Source organism: Lissotriton helveticus, chromosome 9, assembly GCF_964261635.1.
Source record: "Lissotriton helveticus chromosome 9, aLisHel1.1, whole genome shotgun sequence".
NCBI classification, from domain to species: domain Eukaryota; kingdom Metazoa; phylum Chordata; class Amphibia; order Caudata; family Salamandridae; genus Lissotriton; species Lissotriton helveticus.
Window position 1 is genome coordinate 1,079,614,521 of NC_136070.1, and position 25,087 is coordinate 1,079,639,607.

Consider the following 25,087-nt stretch of genomic DNA (forward strand, 5'->3'; position numbering starts at 1 on the left):
CCTTCCTTGGTAACACATGCTGGAATAGGTGGCGCCTGGTGTGTTCTGCTTCTTAGAAATGAGACACCCTCATCGTCACTTTTCTTAGGGTATAGGTGGTCTGTCCATGGTCCTCTGGGAGAACAAGCCTCTCTTTCCTCAGATCTGGGCGAGTCTGCAGAAGAAATAATATAGTGCAGACCATGGACTCACAGCCTGTGTAGTAGGGGACAGCTACTTCTGCAGCTGCAAGTAGTAAAGCCAGTTGATATCTGTCAATAGACATCTCCTTTGGTAATAGCAACGGACTGAGTGGTCCAGTAAAAGGTAGCCTGACATAGGCCTATGTGGTTTTTAGGTGCAGCGGTGAAAGCATTTTATCCTTTTCGGAAGAGGCTTAAAGTCAACAAATAAGTGACAGAAATCTGGTAGAGAATCCTTCTTATACTGTCTATTCCTGGAGGGGCAATGGACTTTTTTAGGTGAAGCAGGTTGTCACACTCATATTTTCTGCTCGCAAAATTTCAGCGCTAGCATCTATGAAGGGATCCAGTATTCAATCAATCTGGAATACAGAGGAACTACTGGGCACTGGTGCAATAAACAAGTGCCTATGGGCTTCCTTGTCTGAAAGGCAGAGTGAATGATATCAGAATCTTCAAGACTGATGTAAGTTAAGATCTCTATGAGTTAATGTTTGTTATCTCCATTTCCTTATTTCCTCATGCCTGAAGTGAGTGGTTCAGGTCTCTGCTGTGGATTGGTTGGCTGAAGATCTCTCTAATGTACTAAATATTGAACTGGACAGAGTGAGCGAAGATCTCCAAACAGAAAGCCCAAGTTGCATGGGATAAGCGCCAGAATGCGCCAGACGTGTCAAAGGGAAGTGATACAGTAACCTTAAATCTGCATGATTTACACTCCCAAACTCAAACCCCTGCAGCAGCTGCAGAGGGAAGGCATTGAGTGAGAGAGTGCAGCAAGGTGGAAAGTAAACCTTTAGCTGGCATAAAAAATAAAACTGGGGGCAGAGGCATATAGGAATGCATAGAAATAAGAGCAAAGGGGTCCTTGCATGTACCTGTGGCCTCATTGTATGTAGCCTAGGCATATTTTCATGCGCAATCCATCAGCTAGTTCTGTTTCTACATGTTTTTTAACAGGGTTGGGAAAAGCCAAATCTCTCTACAGCCTTCAGTAACATCACCCTTTGGTCTTTTGTTACCTCTCAGGCATGATGGACATTTCCTACAGGCTGAATAACCCTGTGCAGAGCCCAGAACTCATCATACAAGATTGTGTACTGCAAGGACAGAATCGAGATAAAATTAAACATGGGTTATAAGTATTTTATACATGTCTCTGGTGTGTGTTTTCAACATCCGTATGCATCTTCGCCATCACTGTATGTGAAAACATAGTATCTTCTTAACACTGTCAGATCTAGTAGGAACTCTCTATGGTTTGTAGTGCCTCAGAGCATCTTGGAGTTCTAAGCTCATTCTAAGTGTGTGTACTGTGGACTTCTCGGCACTATGCAAATATTGGAGGTCCTTCCACCTCATTGCCAATTTAGCCTCAAGTCGACTTCAGTAGATTTTGGTAAACATCATTATATTTTTGGTGCTGGCGTGCCACCGCCATCAAGTGGCTATGTATCCTAAGCAAGTGCTGGTGTACCTGAGGGTTATTGGATGGGTTATCAAGAGCATGCATAGAACATCTTGTACTAATGTGAATTGTGCAGCCCCCGCGGCCTAACAAATATATTAGCAGCTGAAGAAAGTTGTATTTTGCTTGTTTTGATGCAATGTAAGGAAGTACTAGTGTGCATTGTTGCTGTCAAATGGAAGATAAAAAACCTAGCAGTGTGAGCATCTCTAATTAAGAGTAAAAGTACATTTATAATTCTATGTCTTCAGATGCTTTCTCAAACAATCATGGCCTCTTGTCCTTCTATTACTTTGTGAGACAAAATGGTAGTTCCAACTGACTCCCAAGACCAACCACATACCTCATAATGAGGGAGCATCCACATTTGATAATTACCCATATACTCGTTACACACTGCACCAGGGAAAGAGTGGAAGGGATGAGCAGGGTTTTTGGGAGCTCCTGAAAGTGAAGATCCAGCACTGTGAAAAAGAAAAGTATTGTTGTAAAAAATGAACTGCTGTAGCACAACTCTATCCCTTTGCCACTTCTCCTCCATTCTGTGCGTGCTTGTTACTGGTATCCACAAAAAACACATACCTCCCTGCCTAGGTCCACTGTGTGACCTGCCATTCTCAGACGTCATCCACTATGTTCAATCTAATCCTGCTTCCCGATTTGTGACATTTACCAAGAGGTCAAATGACATCACTCAATATAGAAAAGGTATGGTAACAGAATACTACGCACTATATATTGTGATATACAAATATTATAGCATAAATGTAGGCAACCAAAATATCGACATGGTAAGTACATAACGTTTTAATGTAGGTTTACTATACTTGATTCTCCATATATTAGAGGTCTTCAAGCTGGGGATGGAGGGCTGGTAGTTGTGAAGCGATGTCAGCGTGGGCAGCAGGCTCTGGCCAATAGAAGCACGCAGAGCACAGCCCAATATCATCCTGTAAAACAGCGCAGTGATTTTAGTTCAGAGATAAGAGTGGAGGTGAGTCCTTCTATAATGGGTATTCAGTAATTGTTTTATCACTCATGTCCTGACACGGAGTAAGTGTCAAAGGAAGGGCTCCAAAAAAACCTCCAACTTCTCATACCCTCATTCCGAGAAAGAATCACAATGTGAACACTTAGGAGGACAGGATTTACAACTGAAGCTTGGTAATCCGATATTGTGGCTGATCTTTTGACCAGTCCTGGTATTCTGGTCAACAATACATTGCATTTTGGGTCTTGTAGTTCCATATTTAACATTTTGAGCACATGCTTAAATATTCTAGCATGCAAAGTGATTATGGCTAAAAAGACAGGACTGACACATGACATTAGGCTAGTTGCCAGGTGAGTATAATACTGTGACAAAATAAAAGGCAACTAATAACATAGATGTTTCTCAAAATTTCTTTGGCACACTCTGTCTCTAACACGTCTCTTACATTTAGACAGACTTCTATTTGGTCGGGAGTTTGATCCTTGTTCCTTGGGAAACTTCCATACAGTATTTGCCTCTAATGGTGAGGTAAACTTGATTATAAAATGGTTAAATATAACTCTAAACACCATACTGACAGCTCAACAGCAGTTGAGACTTCTACTTTGGATGAATCATCGTATACTCAAATCACCTATCGTTACTCACCCTGAGTCCATTGTGGGTACTAAGATCAAGAGTAGTGAGAAGAAAGGATTTAATGAAGAGGAGTTGCGTGGCTAAAATAACCTATTACTCAATCAGGGACTATATGAAACCAATAGTAAAAAAAGATCGCACACCAGGGAATAACAGACTGCACATTTGTCTAGACACACATAAAAGCCGAGAAAAAGTTTTAAAAAAATCATATAATGGCTTGCTGAAAACATCCGATTGTGAGCCAATATCACAACACTGTAGTGGTGGAGGTATGATTAGATCCCCAAGTGAATAAGGATCAACCAACAGAGGATCTTATAACCAGCTATGACACAGAACTGCAGTGCCCTGCCCAGGAAGCGAGTATAAAATGAAAGTGCAAGCAGAGGTACTTACCAACATGGTTGGGAAACCAGGTTTGGTTATAAGTACTGTACCCCCCTGCCAAGAGCCAGCAGTAAAATACCTAAAAGTGCTAACTGCACGTAATCCCAACAATAAGTCCATTACTACGATATCGATTGATTTAAATCAAAAGCCCAGTGACTCCCTCGAAAAGGGCCCAACACAAAAGAAGTGGAATTGGAACCTAATCAAATAGGGTACCCGATTGCTGATTACAATGTATTAAGTGATACATTAATTTTGGATAATATAGAAAAAAATGTGGATATAGTGGACCAATCTGACATGCCTTATGTTCAGTGCTGCCTGGGAATCTTAAACTGTGGGCCACTAATTGGTGCTCAAGCCCTTGTAATGGATTTATAAAGAACCAACAGACGTTTAGGGGTGATGAATTGAAAGGAGATTCTCTCTTCCATAGTTGATTGACTTATCTACACACAAGGACAGTGTCCTGTTAATAATAGTATACAGTTGATGATCCCGGAACAAATGCCAGGTGGCATTCCTTCATCCCAAAAGAGCCAGTTTTCGGGGGATAACATCCCAAATAAATGTATCTGGTTAGTGTCAGTGGAAAAAATCTGGAGTCTATTGTTCAGTTTTTATCAAAGCTAGTGAAGGACACTGAGCATAATGTAGATACAAATGTATCAATCTTGCAATTTCTATTGGAGTTAAGGAAGTCATATCATAAGTAAGAAAGTAAGGAGAATATGTTACTTGCAACAAACGGCAATAACATACCTGGGGTCCATTGCACAATCAGCGGGGAGTGGCTTAAACCCTTTGTCACAAAATGACCCAAACGTTACCAGGCAAAGCATGTGCCTCAGTCCCCAATGCAGGGAAAGTGAAAGCCCGCCAAACGAAACTCCTGAATCAGTTGCAGTGGCTGATTTGTCCGTAAAAATCAGCACAAGTTCTGCAATAGCGACTGATGGTAAAGATGCGGCCATACGGTCTTCTAAGGATACAAAAAGGATGGAGAGAATGGTCCTGTTATTTCAGAAGAAGAAACGAGCAAAGTCCTCTACAAATTTTATTTCACAGAAAAGGTGGAAATTAAGAATTATGAAAATAGGTAAAAGAGTGCTGAGGTTTGTGACCACCCCAGGAAATGAGTCAGATAAATAAGCTGTTTTGGAACAGAACGAGGTACCCGGCGCAACCCAGGTTACAGAGAAAATTATTATAACCCCTAATAAGCAAGTAGAAGCTACTCTTAGAGAAGGACAAAGCGTAGGGTAAAGGAGCATAGGCCCTTTATATCCTATAAAGGATCATAATAGCACACGGTCAAATAGTCCCACCTAAAGTGAGTCTGAAAGGGTCCCAGTAAATCAAGGACTGAATGGCACTGACATACAGGAGAGAACAATGGCAGCCTGGCAGGACCGATCCCACAGCCAGGGAAGTTTAACAACAGCTGATTCTTATAATGCTGAGAAATGTGTATTACAGCTAGTAGATATTTTTTCCAATCATGACCTCAAGCGCTTTTTAAATAGATCAAGTATTCTATCAATTTTTACTACTTTGTCAAAGCTATCCAAAATAACCTTCAAGAAGAATATTGCTCTGGTTTCCTTCCCAAAGTCTACTGAACCTATATTAAACTGGCCAAATGCTATGGTTCACTTTCATTCCAGGTTTGTTGTGGACAAAGTTCTTAAATCCATAGATGATCTCCATCATACTGGCTATGATGTTTATGAATAATCCCCACCAAGTTCCACCAGCAACCACCACACGACTAAAGGTAATCAGATGGTTTCTCAAAGAATTTGGAAGGGAGCTAAGGTAAACAAAATCCTAAACCGCACAGAGAATTGTAGTTATAGAAACATGGGTGTAGAAAGAATTCTAATAACAAAATTAGTGTATGGAAGACCAGTTTATACCAATAAGGAAGAACCAGTCACAAAGAGCTAATATGATTGGAATTAGATCACAGCAGTAATCAGTTCGAGGAATGGGCCACAAGACCATTATCTTGGAGGTCCTGTTGATGAGGTCGTACATATCTTATCTTGGAATATTGTTGGTATGAAAATAAATTGGAAATCTTTAACTGCCATTCTGAAAAGGGAAGATTCTATGTTTATAGGTCTACAGGGAACTTGGAAAACCAAGGATGTAGTGATGAAAGATTATTAGTTTATAATCTAAACGAAGTAATCGAAAAATATGGTTACCCTGTTTGGCACTTCTAATTGGGGTGAAACATGAAGTAAAGGATGCAAGAATATTCAGTGAATTTACAAATTTCTTAAGTATCACAATTTCAGGTTTGAAGAACCTAAAGGGGGATGTTTGACTTCCACTGGTATAGTTTTAATAATAGTAAATGCATATTTCCCTCTCTACAAAAGGCTAGGATAACCGATTATTAAACATGATAGATCTGGAAGAGAAAATTATCCTGAAATTCCCAAAGGTAACAATTCTCCTGTTAGAAGACTTCGATACAAACATTTCCAGCCAACCCATGTGAGACGACTTCCTATTAGAAACTGGACATTCCCTGGGTATTCTTTGCCAGATCCTAACATCAAACCTGGGATATGGTAAAGGTAGAAAACTGGGCACAAACCTGGAAAGTCTGCGTATGACAGTAATAAATGGGAGAATCAAAGGAGACCAGCTGGTGAAACAAGCCTTTGATAATGGGAAGTCATGTTCACTTATTGACTGAACCATAATTTCATCTCTAAATCTTGACACTGTAAAAGATCACGAAATTGGAAAGTTACGAGGAAGTGACCTTAAGCCCCACCTGCTATAATTGAACAGTTCTGCAAAAAAAATGGAGGGTATTGGCAGAATAGCTATTCAATACAGTGGAAGAACAAATGGCAGATAATATGAGCAGCAAGCCTAAAAACCCAAAGGATAAAAAAAAAATCTGTGACCAACTGAGAACATATTGAGATAAAACCCCTAGGGCAATATTAGAGGAATACAAAAGATTAATTTACTCTGTGAGAGATACTGCATCTAAGGCCTTAAATTATGGAAAGAGACTCTAGGATAAATAATGGTGAGCTAGGGACAAGGCACAGACAGAGTTAAATAAGCAAATAAGGGAGGCTTTTAAATGGAGCGTAGCCAACAGAAAAGCCCTAATCAAACTATACAGGAAGGAGTTTAGAAAGTAGATAAGTAGGACTACCTGAATAGAGAAAGACACCCCCTGGTCCAAGGTTATAACAGATTTACGAATAAGGAAGATGAAAGTGTTTCTGGGACACTGTGCGCAAACTTTTGGGATCAATGAGTAAACCAGTAGCAACCCTTGTGCCTGAGAAAGAATGGGTCATAAGAGGGCTATGTAAGGAAAAGAGTCCAATACGAATGTAGCCCTCATGGAGATCCCCATCATTCAAATGGACAATATAGAACTGACTTGGAGTATCTCTCCCTGAAACCAGTGGTGAGAGAACTTAAATAGTTTGCGGGCACAAGGCATAATTGCATAATCTGCTGATATACTAAAGCTTAACCCAAACCTCTGGGCCGAAGTGTTGACCCCAGTGTTTGAAGCTGTAATAAGAGGGCGAGAAATTCCAGAATACTGGAATGGAAGCATACAGGTCCTGAATAAAAAAAAGGCCCTCAAGAATTACCAAAGAGCTACCACAAGAGCACCCTGTTGGATATACCAAGCAAAATCTAAGTTAGACACCTATTATAACCACTGGGTGCATGGGCTGTCGAGGAGGGATTGTGTTCGAAGGCACAGTTGGTCTTTACGAGATGATATTCAATGGTGGATGGTGCCCTGATATTGAATTTGCTGGCCAAAGAATATGCCTTTAGATGAAAACAGACTCTCTATGCCTCATATATAGACTTACCTACAGCATACTACACCATTAACCGTGCCCTAATTTGGGGGAAAAATATGAATTGGAGTATATATATCAGTACTTAAAATTGATCATTCAACTTCACGAGTGGTCATGGATGAGAATTAAATTGGACAGGAACTGAGATTTATCAGGGAACATACACACACCAAATAACTTAAGGCAAGGGTGTATATTAAACCCACTCCTTTTCTCCATATATATTGCAGATGCACCCACAACAGTAAGGGAGGTTTGTGCATTCCCACCAAAACTAGGATGAGATGGCACAGTTTTATTCGCTCTTATTTCTACAGCTCTGCAGAGGCACCAAGACGTATTTTCTGCATATTGAACAGAAAACAATGTGATAACAACTCTTCTATACCTAAAGTGATGGTATTCTCTAGCAAAATTATCCAGAAAATACTCCAGAAATGGTGGCTGAATGGAGTGCAATTGGAGGTAGTAAAAGAGTACAGGTACCTAGAACTTCTTTTTAGATTCAATCTTAATTTCAAAGCCCATATTGACCAGCAGGAGTTAAGATCAAAAGTAGTGGCCAGTCTATCACAAAAAAATTAATTTGGGATTGGGGATTAAATCCCTTGAAGTCCTTCTAGAAACATGTAATTTGAAAATAATTAACTTGCTACTGTATGGTTGTGAAATTGTTCTTTAGAAAGATAACATCCATCTCTCAGTTATTGAAATTAATATCTGGAAAAGATGGCTAGGCCTCTGTAGTGTCACAGTAAATAGCACATCAAGGCTCAAGTTGGAGCTGCTAATATAATTACAAAAAGGGGGTGGTGATGGACAGAGTATCTGAGTTAATCAGAACACTCCTACCCAGTCAACAGATCAGGGCTTGATCCATCACGTTTTTTTAGCTCACTGCACCATCCCAGTTCAGAACCTGGCTATATGCAAATTAGTCTGTCCCTGGCCCAGTGCATCATGGGAACAGGGCAGACCAAACTACCAAGCCAATTCTTCACTGGAAAGGAAACAAGCTTCCGGGGACCGGTTTCTGGCATTACAGCCGTCTTCGGCCCTGCTTGCTTGAATCCTGATGGTGCAATGAGCAAGGGACTCATGTCTGAGCATACCCTTCCACACTCATGGTGGCCAACATAATTACAAAAAGGGGGTGGTGATGGACAGAGTATCTGAGTTAATCAGAACACTCCTACCCAGTCTACAGATCAGGGCTTGATCCATCACCGTTTTTTTAGCTCACTGCACCATCCCAGTTCAGAACCTGGCTATATGCAAATTAGTCTGTCCCTGGCCCAGTGCATCATGGGAACAGGGCAGACCAAACTACCAAGCCAATTCTTCACTGGAAAGGAAACAAGCTTCCGGGGACCGGTTTCTGGCATTACAGCCGTCTTCGGCCCGGCTTGCTTGAATCCTGATGGTGCAATGAGCAAGGGACTCATGTCTGAGCATACCCTTCCACACTCATGGTGGCCAACATAATTACAAAAAGGGGGTGGTGATGGACAGAGTATCTGAGTTAATCAGAACACTCCTACCCAGTCAACAGATCAGGGCTTGATCCATCACCGTTTTTTTTAGCTCACTGCACCATCCCAGTTCAGAACCTGGCTATATGCAAATTAGTCTGTCCCTGGCCCAGTGCATCATGGGAACAGGGCAGACCAAACTACCAAGCCAATTCTTCACTGGAAAGGAAACAAGCTTCCGGGGACCGGTTTCTGGCATTACAGCCGTCTTCGGCCCGGCTTGCTTGAATCCTGATGGTGCAATGAGCAAGGGACTCATGTCTGAGCAAACCCTTCCACACTCATGGTGGCCAACATAATTACAAAAAGGGGGTGGTGATGGACAGAGTATCTGAGTTAATCAGAACACTCCTACCCAGTCAACAGATCAGGGCTTGATCCATCACCGTTTTTTTTAGCTCACTGCACCATCTCAGTTCAGAACCTGGCTATATGCAAATTAGTCTGTCCCTGGCCCAGTGCATCATGGGAACAGGGCAGACCAAACTACCAAGCCAATTCTTCACTGGAAAGGAAACAAGCTTCCGGGGACCGGTTTCTGGCATTACAGCCGTCTTCGGCCCGGCTTGCTTGAATCCTGATGGTGCAATGAGCAAGGGACTCATGTCTGAGCATACCCTTCCACACTCATGGTGGCCAACATAATTACGAAAAGGGGGTGGTGATGGACAGAGTATCTGAGTTAATCAGAACACTCCTACCCAGTCAACAGATCAGGGCTTGATCCATCACCGTTTTTTTTTAGCTCACTGCACCATCCTAGTTCAGAACCTGGCTATATGCAAATTAGTCTGTCCCTGGCCCAGTGCATCATGGGAACAGGGCAGACCAAACTACCAAGCCAATTCTTCACTGGAAAGGAAACAAGCTTCCGGGGACAGGTTTCTGGCATTACAGCCGTCTTCGGCCCGGCTTGCTTGAATCCTGATGGTGCAATGAGCAATAGCCAGGTTCTGAGCTGGGATGGTGCAGTGAGCTAAAAAACGGTGATGGATCAAGCCCTGATCTTTGGACTGGGTAAGAGTGGTCTGCTTAATTCAGACACTCTGTTCATCACCACCCCCTTTTCTGAATCATTTTGTCCACCATAAGCGTGGAAGGGTATACTCAGATGTGAGTCCCTTGCTCATTGCACCATCAGGATTCAAGCAAGCCGGGCCGACGACGGCTGAAATGCCAGAAACCGGTCCCCGGAAGCTTGTTTCCTTCCCAGTATAAGAATTGGCTTGGTAGTTTGGGTTGCCCTGTTCCCATCATGCACTGGGACAGGAACAGACTAATTTGCATATAGCCAGGTTCTGAGCTGGGATGGTGCAGTGAGCTAAAAAACGGTGATGGATCAAGCCCTGATCTTTGGACTGGGTAAGAGTGGTCTGCTTAATTCAGACACTCTGTTCATCACCACCCCCTTTTCTGAATCATTTTGTCCACCATAAGCGTGGAAGGGTGTACTCAGATGTGAGTCCCTTGCTCATTGCACCATCAGGATTCAAGCAAGCCGGGCCGACGACGGCTGAAATGCCAGAAACCGGTCCCCGGAAGCTTGTTTCCTTCCCAGTATAAGAATTGGCTTGGTAGTTTGGTTTGCCCTGTTCCCATCATGCACTGGGACAGGAACAGACTAATTTGCATATAGCCAGGTTCTGAGCTGGGATGGTGCAGTGAGCTAAAAAACGGTGATGGATCAAGCCCTGATCTTTAGACTGGGTAAGAGTGGTCTGCTTAATTCAGACACTCTGTTCATCACCACCCCCTTTTCTGAATCGGAGCTGCTAATATAGCATTTAAGTGGCTGCAAACAATCCTCAATTACTGGGCTTGTCTAACCATATCTGCTGAGGGGTCATCGACAAATGCAAAAAGAACAATTGATGGAAAGAATGCCGAACAATGTCAGACATTCACCCCAGTACAGATATCTGGGCCTAAATCCGTTGTTTTTTTGCTCCCAATGCCATTCCAGTTCAAACCCAGCCATTTGCAAATTAGGCTTGACCCTGTTCCCCATGGGAACAGTCCAGTCTGAACTGCCAGGCCAGGTCCTCCCTGGACTGGAAAAAAGCATCCTGGAACCGGTTTCAGGGTATCACCCCATATCAGCCAGGCTAGGTTGACTCAAGTGGCATGCTGAGCAGGGGGCCCATGTCTGGGCCTACCCTTCCCACTCTGGGTGAAAATGCAAAAATAACAATTGATGGACAGAATGCTGAACAATGTCAGACATTCACCCCAGTAGAGAGATCTGGGCCTAAATCCTTCAGTTTCTGCTCCCCATGCCATTTCAGTTCGAACCCAGCCATATGCAAGGGTCATTGAGACACCTAATCAAATGTCACAAATTGTCTGGAAAATCACAGAAACTATAAGCCTTCAAAAATCAAGGAAACATTGAATATACCTGTAACAGCAAGTATTGGAAGTAGTGCAGTGGTTCATTATACATAATTAGTATATCATTTAGTAAAAGAAAAATCTAGAAATCTTGACTAAGAAGATGTGGACAGAAGTCAACTGGGGCATCAGTTTCTCACAGAATATCTTGGCGACTTATAACCATATATGAGGGGTATTACAAGTATTTATACTACAAGGTTAATATTGAAGGGCAGGCTTAGCCAGGTCCCAGTCTTCATACAATGGAAGAAGATCGATCAGAATGGAGCAGCTATCATCACCAGCCCTTTTCCCAAATATCAAACATACAATGTTACTGCTCTACTTATTAATTTCTTGCACAACATTTGCAGCAGAGAAAAAAAGTATGCTAGTCCCAGTTTTTAGAGACCTATAGGTCTGACGTGTACAGGAACTATTGGAAATTAGTTTAATTCAGTTGAAATTGTTCTGAACAGTAATAACATGAGATTATGTCATTGTATGGGGAATTTGTTAACCTTTGTGTCAGAAAGTCTAGATTATCTGTCCTAGGTTGCTTGTATTAGGAATGTGTATATTCACTCGTTAACAAGATTTGGTATACCTGGATGTTATGTTGTACTATCCTCCTGTTTCCTATAAGTGGTAGGATTAATCATTTGGCTTCCTTGCTTTGTTAAATAAGTGTTAAGATTACAGAGTTTAGGCATTTGCACTTTCACTTTTCTGAATGACACATAGAAGTCAGTGTCTTGCTTTTGGGAAATTTGAACTGTATATTCATATCTATTGCCTCCTTAATAATTAATCTGCTTTTACTTAATGCTCTGGTATTCTTACTCATTTTAATATTTAAGGCCTTCTGGTGGGTTCCTGTGTTGAAGATATACATAAAACAGAGTAGGGTGTAGAGCATAGGATATCATGAGTGATAATACTTTTTAATCAGCATGTGTATAATGGAAGTTGAGGTTGGGCTACATGGTGTAATTACAAAATGGTATCTAATTATGTTTTAGTAAACGAATTTTAATATTGTATTAGCATGTTTTAATTATTTTAATGGATTGTTTAGCTGTGTAATGTGTGTATTGCCATGTTGGCGAGATACCAAACAAATAAATAAATGAAATACAGAATAGAATGTGGAAATGAAAAGTACTAGAGCAAATCAGCTTTGTCTATTTGTTAGAGAGAGTGCCCTCAAGATCCATAACATTATGTAATCTACTTACAACATTTAACAAGTTTATGGAATTGTTTTACATGATGGGGGGCATCAATACTTTTGAAAGCCATCGTAATGTGTGCGCATGGTACATATATGGATATTAAGGTATCTTCAAGACATGTAGATGTGGAGTTAAGAGCTTTGATAATTACTTAACATTACATGAAATGGTAAATAATGGATCAGTATTTTGTTGTTAATAGTTTGTTAAAGTAATTATGCAGCACAATACTTCTAGTATGCTATGTTATGTTACCACCCCCTTTTGTACCACTTTGTTCGCCATTAGTTGGCAGGGTATGCTCAGACGTGAGTCCCTTGCTCACTTTGCCACTGGATTCAAGCAAGCCGGGCTGAAGACGGCTGAAATGCCAGAAACCGGTCCTCGGAAGCTTGTTTCCGGTCCAGGGAAGACATGGCTTGGCAGTTCGGGCTGGACTGTTCCCATGAGGCACAGGGTCAGACTGATTTGCGTATGGCCATGTCTGAAATGGGGTGGCAGAGTGGGCTAAAGAACGGTGATGGATTGAACCCAGATCTGTTGACTGGGTGTGAGTGTCTGATTGGTTCAGATGCTCCGTCCATCACCACCCCCTTTTGTATCACTTTGTTCGCCATAAGTTGGCAGGGTATGCTCAGACGGGAGTCCCTTGCTCACTTTGCCACTGGATTCAAGCAAGCCGGGCTGAAGATGGCTGAAATGCCAGAAACCGGTCCTCGGAAGCTTGTTTCCGGTCCAGGGAAGGCATGGCTTGGCAGTTCGGACTGGACTGTTCCCATGAGGCACAGGGTCAGACTGATTTGCATATGGCCATGTCTGAACTGGGGTGGCAGAGTGGGCTAAAGAACGGTGATGGATTAAACCCAGATCTGTTGACTGGGTGTGAGTGTTTGATTGGTTCAGATGCTCCGTCCATCACCACTCATTTTTGTACCACTTTGTTCGCCATAAGTTGGCAGGGTATGCTCAGACATGAGTCCCTTGCTCACTTTGCCACTGGATTCAAGCAAGCCGGGCTGAAGACGGCTGAAATTCCAGAAACCGGTCCTCGGAAGCTTGTTTCCGGTCCAGGGAAGGTATGGCTTGGCAGTTCGGGCTGGACTGTTCCCATGAGGCACAGGGTCAGACTGATTTGCATATGGCCATGTCTGAACTGGGGTGGCAGAGTGGGCTAAAGAACGGTGATGGATTAAACCCAGATCTGTTGACTGGGTGTGAGTGTTTGATTGGTTCAGATGCTCCGTCCATCACCACCCCCTTTTGTACCACTTTGTTCGCCATAAGTTGGCAGGATATGCTCATATGTGAGTCCCTTGCTCACTTTGCCACTGGATTCAAGCAAGCCGGGCTGAAGATGGCTGAAATGCCAGAAACTGGTCCTCGGAAGCTTGTTTCCGGTCCAGGGAAAGCATGGCTTGGCAGTTCGGGCTGGACTGTTCCCATGAGGCACAGGGTCAGACTGATTTGCATATGGCCATGTCTGAACTGGGGTGGCAGAGTGGGCCAAAGAACGGTGATGGATTAAACCCAGATCTGTTGACTGGGTGTGAGTGTTTGATTGGTTCAGATGCTCCGTCCATCACCACCCCCTTTTTTACCACTTTGTTCGCCATAAGTTGGCAGGGTATTCTCAGACGTGAGTCCCTTGCTCACTTTCCCACTGGATTCAAGCAAGCCGGGCTGAAGACGGCTGAAATGCCAGAAACCGGTCCTTGGAAGCTTGTTTCCGGTCCAGGGAAGGCATAGCTTGGCAGTTCGGGCTGGACTGTTCCCATGAGGCACAGGGTCAGACTGATTTGCATATGGCCATGTCTGAACTGGGGTGGCAGAGTGGGCTAAAGAACGGTGATGGATTAAACCCAGATCTGTTGACTGGGTGTGAGTGTTTGATTGGTTCAGATGCTCCGTCCATCACCACCCCCTTTTGTATCACCGAAATGTTTAAAGCACAAGGTCACCATAGGTTTCTCTGTGCTAGACAAAGAAAAACTGATATTTTAAGAAGATATAGAATCCTAGTGGGATAGCCCGGTTTTGAGGAAGCTTATAATGGAACAGACGTTGGCTTCATGGGAGCTAGCTTGTATTAAACATTTCCATTATTTGAACACGCATACAGAGAATTAGCAGCTCCCATTTCCGCTTTTAGTAAATGTTCACTCCACTAATAGGTTAGCCGCATACAATCATAGTGTGTTGCCATGTTTCTAGTACTTCATGTAGTGTCTAATGAAAGTTTAGGCTTGATCTGGAAGGGATTTTTAAATGATGTTTAAAATTGAATTTGTTGATTCACAGAAAGCCAGTGAAGGTGAAAGAGTAATGGGCTGTTGTGGTAATTGTACTCTGGATTAATTGAAGTTTCTTTAACAAATAGCCTGGGTTTGTAGGTACAGGAAGTTGACATGAACAAGGCATGAGCTAACGAGAGCAAAAACAAATAATATTTTGCCATCCTCTGTTAGAAATGTGAGCAATTTCCCAAGAATGTGTGGTGGAATGTAGAGTTGGAGACTACAGAAGAAATCTGATTGGACATTGATAGTTTGTTGTGTGTCTCAACTTCTACACTTTTTACTCAGTTTGTTGGCAATGGTAGAGAGCCCATCTCATTGGCCAATTATGGTCAACCAGAGGTCAGCTTTCCCATTGACAATCAGTGTTTCAGTTTTCTCCACATTCAGTTGAAGTCACTTACCGCCCTTCCAGTTCCATATAAATGTCTTAGCTTGCTGGAAGATTAGGTATGTGGTAGAGTTGCTATCAGATCATATAAAGATTTGTGTATCATCAACATAAAAGTATGTGTTATCCCTCTAAGTAGTAGGGCTTTCACTACACTAGGTGAAGGGATATGGAGGAGCCTTAGGGAACACAATAATAATTAACTGGAAGTTGTTTAGCATCGAACTGTGGTAGTTTAACTGATTGGGTATGACTATGAGGAAGATCTAAACCATATAAGTGCACTGCCATCAATACCAGCCATTTTGAGTTGATCAGTAAGTATGGAGTGAGCCACCGTATCAAAAGTGGCTGACAGATCTAATAGGGCCATAGCCTTGATATGTCTCTTATCCAGTTCAAGTCTTAGGTTGGCCATGATGGCGAGGAGGACTGTTTCCATACCATTTGAAGGACAGAAACCACTTTGAGAGTTGCCAAGGAAATTAGCATTTTGGAGGTGGTTACAGTCACTTGGCTAGCAGGCAATACTGTTATGGGATGGAAGTTTCTCAGATTAGAAGGATCTGAAGCCTGTTTTTTGAGTATGTGATAACTGTAGCAGCTTCTAATGGTCGAGGGGCTATTCCTTGTTCTACTGATGTGTTTAGGGAAAAGAGGCTGTAAAATAACACTCTGGGGTTGTTTAAAGATCTGAAGTGAACATTGGTTGTGAAGTGAGCCTGATTTTAGTTGGGGCAGTGCTAGGGAGAGAGTCCATGGTTGCTAATAGAAAGTGTAATTTCCTGATCTCTGCCCTTAAGAGGGAATTCTTTTCAGAGAAATAATTATTTAGTTGATTGCAGAGTTCCTGTGAGTAATGGAAATCTTGACTTATTCTGGATGCTTCCAATAATTTGTTAAATATTTGAAAAACTGATGATAACATAAATAGTTTTACTAATTTAGTTAGATGAGCTAATACTATAAACCATATTTTTATATTTTGCCATTTCTTTTTTTATATTCATGTTTGTTTCCAATGTCCTAGTTTCTTCAGTGGTCATTGTAATTTGGATTTGGACTTTGTTAATTCATGTGATTACCATGGTGGTGGCTTTCTGTGAATAGATATTTGTTTGAAAATCACAGGAGCATGTGTATTGGCCTCAGTGCGTAGCAAATAATTGAATGCCTTACTTTGCAACTCTATGCAACTAGGTATAGTATAAGAGGTTTCTTTTAAGGTTTTGATGTGTTCTTCAGATAATAATTTTACTCCATTGTCCAGCGGTCTTTTCAATGTTATAAGCAATGATTCTTTATCTGGAAGAGGGATTAAGAATTAATTTCATAAAGCTATGGCCAGACCAGATAAATGGGAGGATTTGCAATTTGATACATTTTTATGTGGCCTTTGACTTGGGTCGACTTATGAATATTTTAATTCATATTTTGGGGAGTTAATAGCTCTGAGAATATCTTATTCTTGGGAGAGGCTAGGTCATTGTCTGCCGAGTCATTGAAATCTCCATTGACCAACTTGGAACAGGAAGTGATTAAAGAACATAACAGCTCATAATGCTCTGAAGGGAAGAGCTGCAAGTATGCAGGATTGCGGTCACTCAGTAATATTGTGATAGTGAAAGTTTTCTATGTCAGTACTATGAAAGGTTTTCGGTCCCTTTTAAAGTAGTAACTGTCTGTGTAGAGATCTTTATATTGCTTTCATGACAGCCACTCCACCTTTGGCTGTCTTGTCCAAGGAGAAAGCACCTGAAAATCAAGTTTTGGTAAGTTAGAAAATGTCGAACCTATTTTCTATATCAGTGGCATACTTAGAAAAGGAACGAATCTTTATATAAACAATACTACCTATATCAAAAGAGTGATGCATTAGAGCAGTCTGATGGTTAAACCAAGGGGCTGGTATTGCGACATCCAACCTTAGAATATGTTGTCAGATATATTTGCTTTAGTGACTTCCTCTTCATTTTAAAAGCAAATCAATCTCATTGAAAAAATGATTTATCAAATAAATCGCCAATCTATACACATCTGTAATCTCTGATGTATCAACAAAGTGTTGTATCTTATACCATATGATGCATGATTAATAAATTCTCCACTGTAACTCTGTTTTAATGGCATTGTAAACAAGCATGCACATGGCATGTAGTGTTAAAGAAGTAACCAAATGTGCCAAGATTAGGGAATCCTAAACGTAATCACTAATTAGCTGCTGCTCAGGCAGGTTGTATTCTTTTGATGCTAACAATTATAGGATGTAATCTAAAGTATAAATATTCTTTTGTAGATTTGCAGTTCTTTTTGGCATTCAAAGCTCTTTATCAAAACTTAGGTCGAGGATTATTGAAGGTTGAGTCTTTAAATGACAAGAAGCACAATAGTAAGCAGCTTGAGTAGTCACAGTTCTCTGGGGTGCAGGCACACAAGGAGATTGAGTTATTTGGACTGTGCGAACAGCACACAAGAACCTCATGTACTTAAACCAACTCTTAAACTGCCCCCTTAAGTGCTTAGAACATATTTAGCTGAGATATAAGCTAACAATTTTCCAGTTCAATGTCAATTACTATTGAATATTGTGCAATCACAAACCTTCTTCTTGTATCGGGTAAGCGAGTGGAGCATTCTGTAGCCTTAGTTCACCCTTTCAAATGATGTTGTAACATTCCCAGTGGTCCAGTTTAGGCAAGAACTTACTGATAATAATGATTAAGATAAGATTGCTGGCTATCAGTGGAGCTTATCTGACAAAATGCAAAAGATGGAGAAATAGAACTGACAAGGTGAACAAAGCAGAAGAGACAATAGCTCATATTTATACGTATATATTTTGATCACATTGTATCTGTATTAACAATAAATGAAAAAGATCAAAGTAAAATGTACTTCAACTCTTTATAATTTATCTTTAGAAAAGTCTAGAAGATAAAGAAGAAATCCCCATTGAAAATGTCAAAGCAGTAATAAAGAATCAGGATCTAAATGGGTCAACTGAAATAAACGCAGGAGGGAAAAAGGAAACTGAACTGGAAAATAAGAGTAACACGGAAAGGAGAAAGGAAAATAAGGAAAATGAAGCTCATTCCCCATCACAGCTCAATGCAGAGGATGCTGCTACTTCAAGTTACAAAGTGAATGTAACTATACCTAATTTAGATAAAAACACAGAGCCTGTAGTGTCCAATGAGTACAAACAAAATGGGGATACTTACGAGTGCACAGAGATGGAGCAACATGGAGATAACAGTAACCAACAACAGACCATTAGTGAAACAACAGAGCAAGCGGAAGAAAGGGAAATCAAAGAACCAAGTGAAAAGAAAATTTCTAAATTAAACTTGCCAAAGAAGTTGGCATTGGACACAAGTTTCATGAAGATGAGCTCAAGGCCCTCAGGGAACCAAACCAATTTAGATGAATCCTTGGAAAGCGTCAGGAAAAATGATCCTGCTGTGAAGGAAATCAACCTCAACAACATAGAAAATATCCCAAAGGAGATGCTGGTGAACTTTGTAAATGCCATGAAAAAGAACAAACATGTAAAAACCTTCAGCTTAGCCAATGTGGGAGCTGACGAAAATATTGCCTTTGCAATAGCCAACATGCTAAGAGAAAATAGAAGTATCACCACTCTGAACATTGAGTCCAACTTCATCACAGGGAAAGGAATTGTAGCAATCATGAGATGTCTGCAGTTCAATGAGTTTTTAACAGAACTACGGTTTCATAATCAGAGGCATATGTTGGGCCACCATGCAGAAATGGAGATTTCCCGACTTCTGAAGGCAAATAATACCTTGCTGAAGATTGGCTATCATTTTGAGGTTCCAGGTCCCAGAATGGTTGTTACCAATTTACTCACTCGAAATCTGGACAGACAAAGGCAAAAACGGAAAGAGGATCAGAGGCAGCAGCAAGTGAAAGATGAAAATGAGATCATAACTATGCTAGAAAACGGATATGGTCTGCCACCTGGATTGTGGGAAATGTTAGCTAGGCCTCAACCCAACTCTGGCCTTCAAAGCATTACAGAGGAGACTACACCTTTTGTTGCACCAACCAAATATGAAAACAGAAACATTGAGAAGACAAACACCGTCCCTGAGGTCAAACTGAAGAAGATGAAACCAAAGCCTATTTTCCAACAACACACAGAACCACCTCCAGCACCCAGTCTGCGTGATACAATCACCCTAAAGAGAACCAAGCCAAAGTCTAGTATGATGGATGCTAAACTATCCTCATTATATACAGAATCACCTCAGAAGCCCAGCCTCCGTGATACAGTCACACTACGGAGAACCACACCAAAGTCTCGTATGCCGGAGGATACAATACCCTCAGACAGAGCCAGCCTCCGTAGTGTAATCAAGACTCTTAAACCAGTCCCAAGAAGACGACCGCCACCCGTTGTTAATCTTACCCCACGAGACCAGCTATTAAAAGACATTCGTCAAAGTAATGTTGCATATCTGAAAGCTGTGAGTATATGTTCTGATTGTTATATTTGTTTACTTATGTGTGTTTATAACATAGAATTGCCAAGTTCTTACCACACATATGCCACACTGAGTAATGGCAGTTGAAGAACTCCATATACACATAGATAAGGTATTCAACCAGCAAGAGTGGAAGCAACCTCCAAAAATTGTATGACTGTCATCATTGCCAAAGAGAAACACCAATTTGGTCCTCATTATGAGTGCCTGTTAATGGATATGGTAATTTAAGAGTTTGACCCCAAGTATTGATCTAAGAACAGGGAATACTTAGACAAATCAGATTTAATGCATCCAGTCCTTTTCTATTCCTCTTTTTCCCCTAATTTTAACCCAGAAATTTTGAGCAGCTGCAGTAACCAGGAAAACTGTGCAAGTTTGCATTGTGTCTACATTACTAGTAATCTGAAACAAATGAGAGGGGCTCTCTTTAGACCCAAAGGAAATAGAGCACCAAGTTACTGTATGTAAAAATAAAATGTTTCCCTTAGGGTTGTTTGTATATCATGAAACACAACTACCATTCAGATTATTCAACCATTCAAAATTCGAAACCCCAACAATCAATAGTGAAACATATGCAAATGAAAAATTATATACCACAAAAATTATATAAAAAAAGGCTGTTTATTACAAAGTTAAAAAAACATTCCACTGAATGTACAATAAATACACATATATAAAAAAACTTTCAAAATTCATACAACTACATAGGAGAAAAGCAAACAAAGACAATCCACTCTGTCTTATGATTGTTAATCTAGATTTCTTAGATTCAACATTGAGTTGAGTACAGTTACCAATGCCCTCACTGATGTTGACCTCTCCAAAGTTAACTCGTATCGGAGCGTCAACGCGTTTCGGTGGTATTAATTGATTACGACCACCTTCTTCAGGACGATACAAATAAACTTCTCCTTATTATCAGCATCACCTGTGCACTCGCACAAAGATGAGGATCCTTTTTCCAATTTTCACTCGTTATAAACTTCCGAGGTGAATGTTACATAAGGTGCTTTGTTTATTTGGAACTGAATGTCACCTTGATATCTTTCAATCTTAATAAAATCTCGAATTAACCTGATAATGCAATATTTTTATACATCTTTGTGTTCCACCCAGTCGGCCTTTTTACGGGTCTGTGGTTTTGCACACCCCTCGTCCTGACAATGGAACTGATTTGTATACTTGTCGCGGCTACGAAAATAGAGAAAGGCCTTTCTCTATTTTCGTAGCCGCGAAGTAATTGACTAGTCGCGGAAGGAAACCCATCGGGGAAACGTGCCGTCGGAATCAAAAGCCACGAGTATCGAAAGTCCTGGGTAGATCTTTGAACACTCATACATAGACAAGTATACAAATCAGTTCCGTTGTCAGGACGAGGGGTGTGCAAAACCACAGACCCGTAAAAAGGCCGACTGGGTGGAACACAAAGATGTATAAAAATATGGCACTATCAGGTTAATTCGAGATTTTATTAAGATTGAAAGATATCAAGGCGACATTCAGTTCCAAATAAACAAAGCACCTTATGTAACATTCACCTCGGAAGTTTATAACGAGTGAAAATTGGAAAAAGGATCCTCATCTTTGTGCGAGTGCACAGGTGATGCTGATAATAAGGAGAAGTTTATTTGTATTGTCCTGAAGAAGGTGGTCGTAATCAATTAATACCACCGAAACGCATCGACGCTCCGATACGAGTTAAATTTGGAGAGGTCAACATCAGTGAGGGCATTGGGAACTGTACCCAACTCAATGTTGCACCTAAGAAATCTAGATTAACAATCATAAGACAGAGTGGATTGTCTTTGCTTGCTTTTCTCCTATGTAGTTGTGTGAATTTTTAACGTTTTTTATATATGTGTATTTATTGTACATTCAGTGGAATGTTTTTTTAACTTTGTAATAAACAGCCTGTTTTTTAATATAATTTTGTGGTATATAATTTTTCATTTGCATATGTTTCACTATTGATTGATGGGGTTTCGAATTTTGAATGGTTGAATAATCTGAATGGTAGTTGTGTTTCATGATATACAAACAACCCTAAAGGAAAAATTTTATTTTTACATACATTACTAGTAATGCCAAAGGCTGGTCACTCCTGTTGCTGGATCCATTGGAAATTACAAGTATACCATAATGAATGCCTTAGAGTCAAAATGGTGTCCATAGTCCATGCGCTTTAAAGCTGTGGACTGTGTAGATTGTGTGTGCATGCAGACTTACTATTCAACTAATGAACCCAAAATTGGTACTTACACTGTGTCTCTATGGGTGTGAACTGCCTTTGGCGCCATGTACTCAAGATCTGTGATTTTCAGCTCTCTACAAAACTGTTAAACCATCTTGGCAATGTCGATTAACCAACATGTCCTCACATCAGACTACTTTTACTGCTCAGTCCACACTCCTTGTCACAGTCCTTGAACTAAAACAAAATGTAGCCCCCTCCTCCTAGCCATGAGGAGATTACAGATGGTCCTTCACCGTGATGTCCTGTTCTGTCAGTCTGTGTGAAGTGGCGTGTTCGCGGAGTACTGGGTGCTGCCCTGTATTTAACAGATTTCCCCTTCTCTCTGATTTACAGTAGTTGTTTTGTTTGGTTCTGCTTTTGCAGTGCTCAATAGTTTTATTTATTCTTTATCAGGATGGGCCTTGCTATGTAGATTGATATCCTGAAGGCCTGGCATTTCTTTGGGTGGCTTATTGTAACATGCAAGATTTAGAATTCGCCTAACTGTGCTGGTCTTAGGTCTTACCACAGTACTTCTTTCTTTGTTACGTATCAAGATTGGCCATCATCCAGCCATGTAGGATAGCCAACAATTTTCTCCCCTGCAACCCAGAATCCTTCTAAGAGATTATTGCTTCCTTGATGTCATGGGGAGGGGTACAGCTGATGAAAGCTGTAGGCGATCCCCTTTTACATTGTACGAGTCCATGGCGTTGCTTTTTTTGTTTTAAACAAAATAACAGCAATGATCTACTGTGTAGAATGATTCCACCCTCTCCTCCTGCCCATCCGTCTTCCTGATAGAACCACTTCTTCATGGTTGGGAGGGAGAGCAGCATCCGAGTGAGTGAAGAGTTTGAACCTTGCTAAGCAGGCTAATCCCAAGCTTCCTACAATGTCATTGTTCTGAAGAATCTTTGCTGGGCATTACTGACATTAAGAGCATTAAGGCAGCTTACCATTTGATCTTGAGGCCATACCCTTGAGTTGGAAGTAACTCCTGTGTCAGTGGCTGAGCTCTTCCTGTACAAGAAGACAGACACCACAGTGTTGCTGCTGCTCCTGCTCTTGTGGGATTAGTGTGTTTATCTTCCATTAATGACTGATGAATTGGTAATGTGTTTTTTCACTGTGTTCCATATTTAGTTCCTTTCTAGAAGTACCGAGGATTGCTGCAACAAGCTCTGGATGAGCAATCTGGATTTCATTAGTTATCAGTCTGATGAGAACCACCCTTACAAAGTAAATACTCTATTATGTATGATGAGTCCACTTTGACAATTATCTAAACCCTTGCAGACTGTTTCTCAGGTGTTCAGTAGTAGTGTTTGCCCATGATGTCACATAAACATTATCAGATTCTTGGAACAGAAGCCTCGTGTTTGCTCTTGTTTTCCTTTTTCTTCACAATTATTGGCATGTTTGTCTCACATCTCTGTTTATATGGGTCAGAGGTTTGGACATTCTCAGTGAGCCATTCCTTGGATATGTTGTTTTTGTTCCTGCCTTACTATGCTAAAATCCATAATCCTGTAAAAAAATGTTCTTTTTTTAGATCTGTAACGTGTGTGCTGGAATTTGGCACAGTGCTGTGAAGAGTTGCCTTCACTCCGGCTTGCTTGCTTGCATTTTTGTGTCTTTATGCTTTTCTGCCCTTCTGTGTTTTCTGGTATCAGCAGCTGATTAGAAGACATTGTTTCTTTCATGACGGTGTACCAGTGTCTATCCTCTATCAGGGAGGTGCATGTGTATGTTTTCATATTTTTGGTTGCATTGCAGGTTGCTTGGACTCTTTTTGCTCTTTTTGTTCTTTTTGCTCTTTTTGGTCGTGTCTGACATCTAGGTCGTTCCTTCTACCCAACACACTGGTGTTGCTTCATTCCCATTAGGCTTAGTGCCTAGAATGATCCTTTGCTGTTGTTAATTGGTGATGATGTTCTTATGGCTCATGTTATAAGACAGGTTTGTGGCCATGCTCCTTGTGTGATTTGTGTATTGACTGTACATTGGCATACCCAATATTCAAGTAGCGAGAAGAACACAGGTTGCTCCCTAGTCTCTATTGGGTATTGGGGTGAAAGTTGGGCAGCAGAGCTTGACTACAAAACAAAGAAAGTCCTGGCAATAAGTTTCAAATCAGCCCCACGATGTAGGAGGCTTCAGCTAAAATGAAAAGGTAGTTGGGTGAAGGTGGCCTATAATGCTCTGAAACCAGCTCCCTACCCTACAGTTCACCAGAAAAAGGCCAGAGTGACAGAATGTCCAGCCCAGCCTTGGGGTGGGAGAGAAAGGTGGACTTGCAGGGTCTTTGTGTCTTTGTGACTTGTGAAGCTCGCAATGCCTGGTGCTGCTATCCCCAGGGTCCCTATGCTGGAGACAATGATCATTCTTGCATTGGGTGGAGTGGGAGTTGGCTGTGGTGCACTCCTTTGGGTTAGGATAGCCAAAAGGTGTGATTTAGTTGTTTGATTATTTTGTAACAAATGTGTGTTATGCTGTTTGTGTCTCCCAGGTTTTGCTGTCTTGTGGGATTCTGCTTCTTTTCAATTTGACCTGGTCTCAGTTAGACATGGGTGTTTCACTCACAAGCCACTCGTGGTCCAAATAGATGTTCTATTTGTTAATGAGTCTCTGCTACTTCTGAATAGACATTGAATAAGCTTTGTCACTCCTGAAAGTTGGACAGCTCTATTGATGCTGATGTACCCTTGTGGCCCTATAGTTATTTGTTTTAGCCTTCTAGTACTTTTCTGCGTTTTCACATATTGATAACACTGCATTCTTAAGAGTGAATGATATCAAGACTTCAAAAAAAGAACCTACAGTGACAATGTTTTGTAGCCGTTCACTAAATAATTCATCAGCTATTAATTTTTCCTTCTAGGAAGAGCCTCGCATCTAGTACTCCCACTGGGTCACGAGTTGTGCATTGATTTTTGATTGAGTCCTGACAGTTGTCAGTCAATGACTTGG

The 25,087-nt window shown here is 41.1% G+C and overlaps 1 protein-coding gene across 1 annotated transcript in view; it reads left to right on the forward strand.

The window, feature by feature from the left end:
* LMOD3 (leiomodin 3) overlaps positions 1–25,087 on the forward strand; it is a 58,421-nt gene that overhangs the window by 6,824 nt on the left and 26,510 nt on the right. Inside the window, exon 2 of the mRNA XM_078661471.1 lies at positions 18,289–19,857. Within this exon, the coding sequence (XP_078517597.1) occupies positions 18,289–19,857 (1,569 nt within the window). The remainder of the gene's footprint in view (positions 1–18,288; positions 19,858–25,087) is intronic.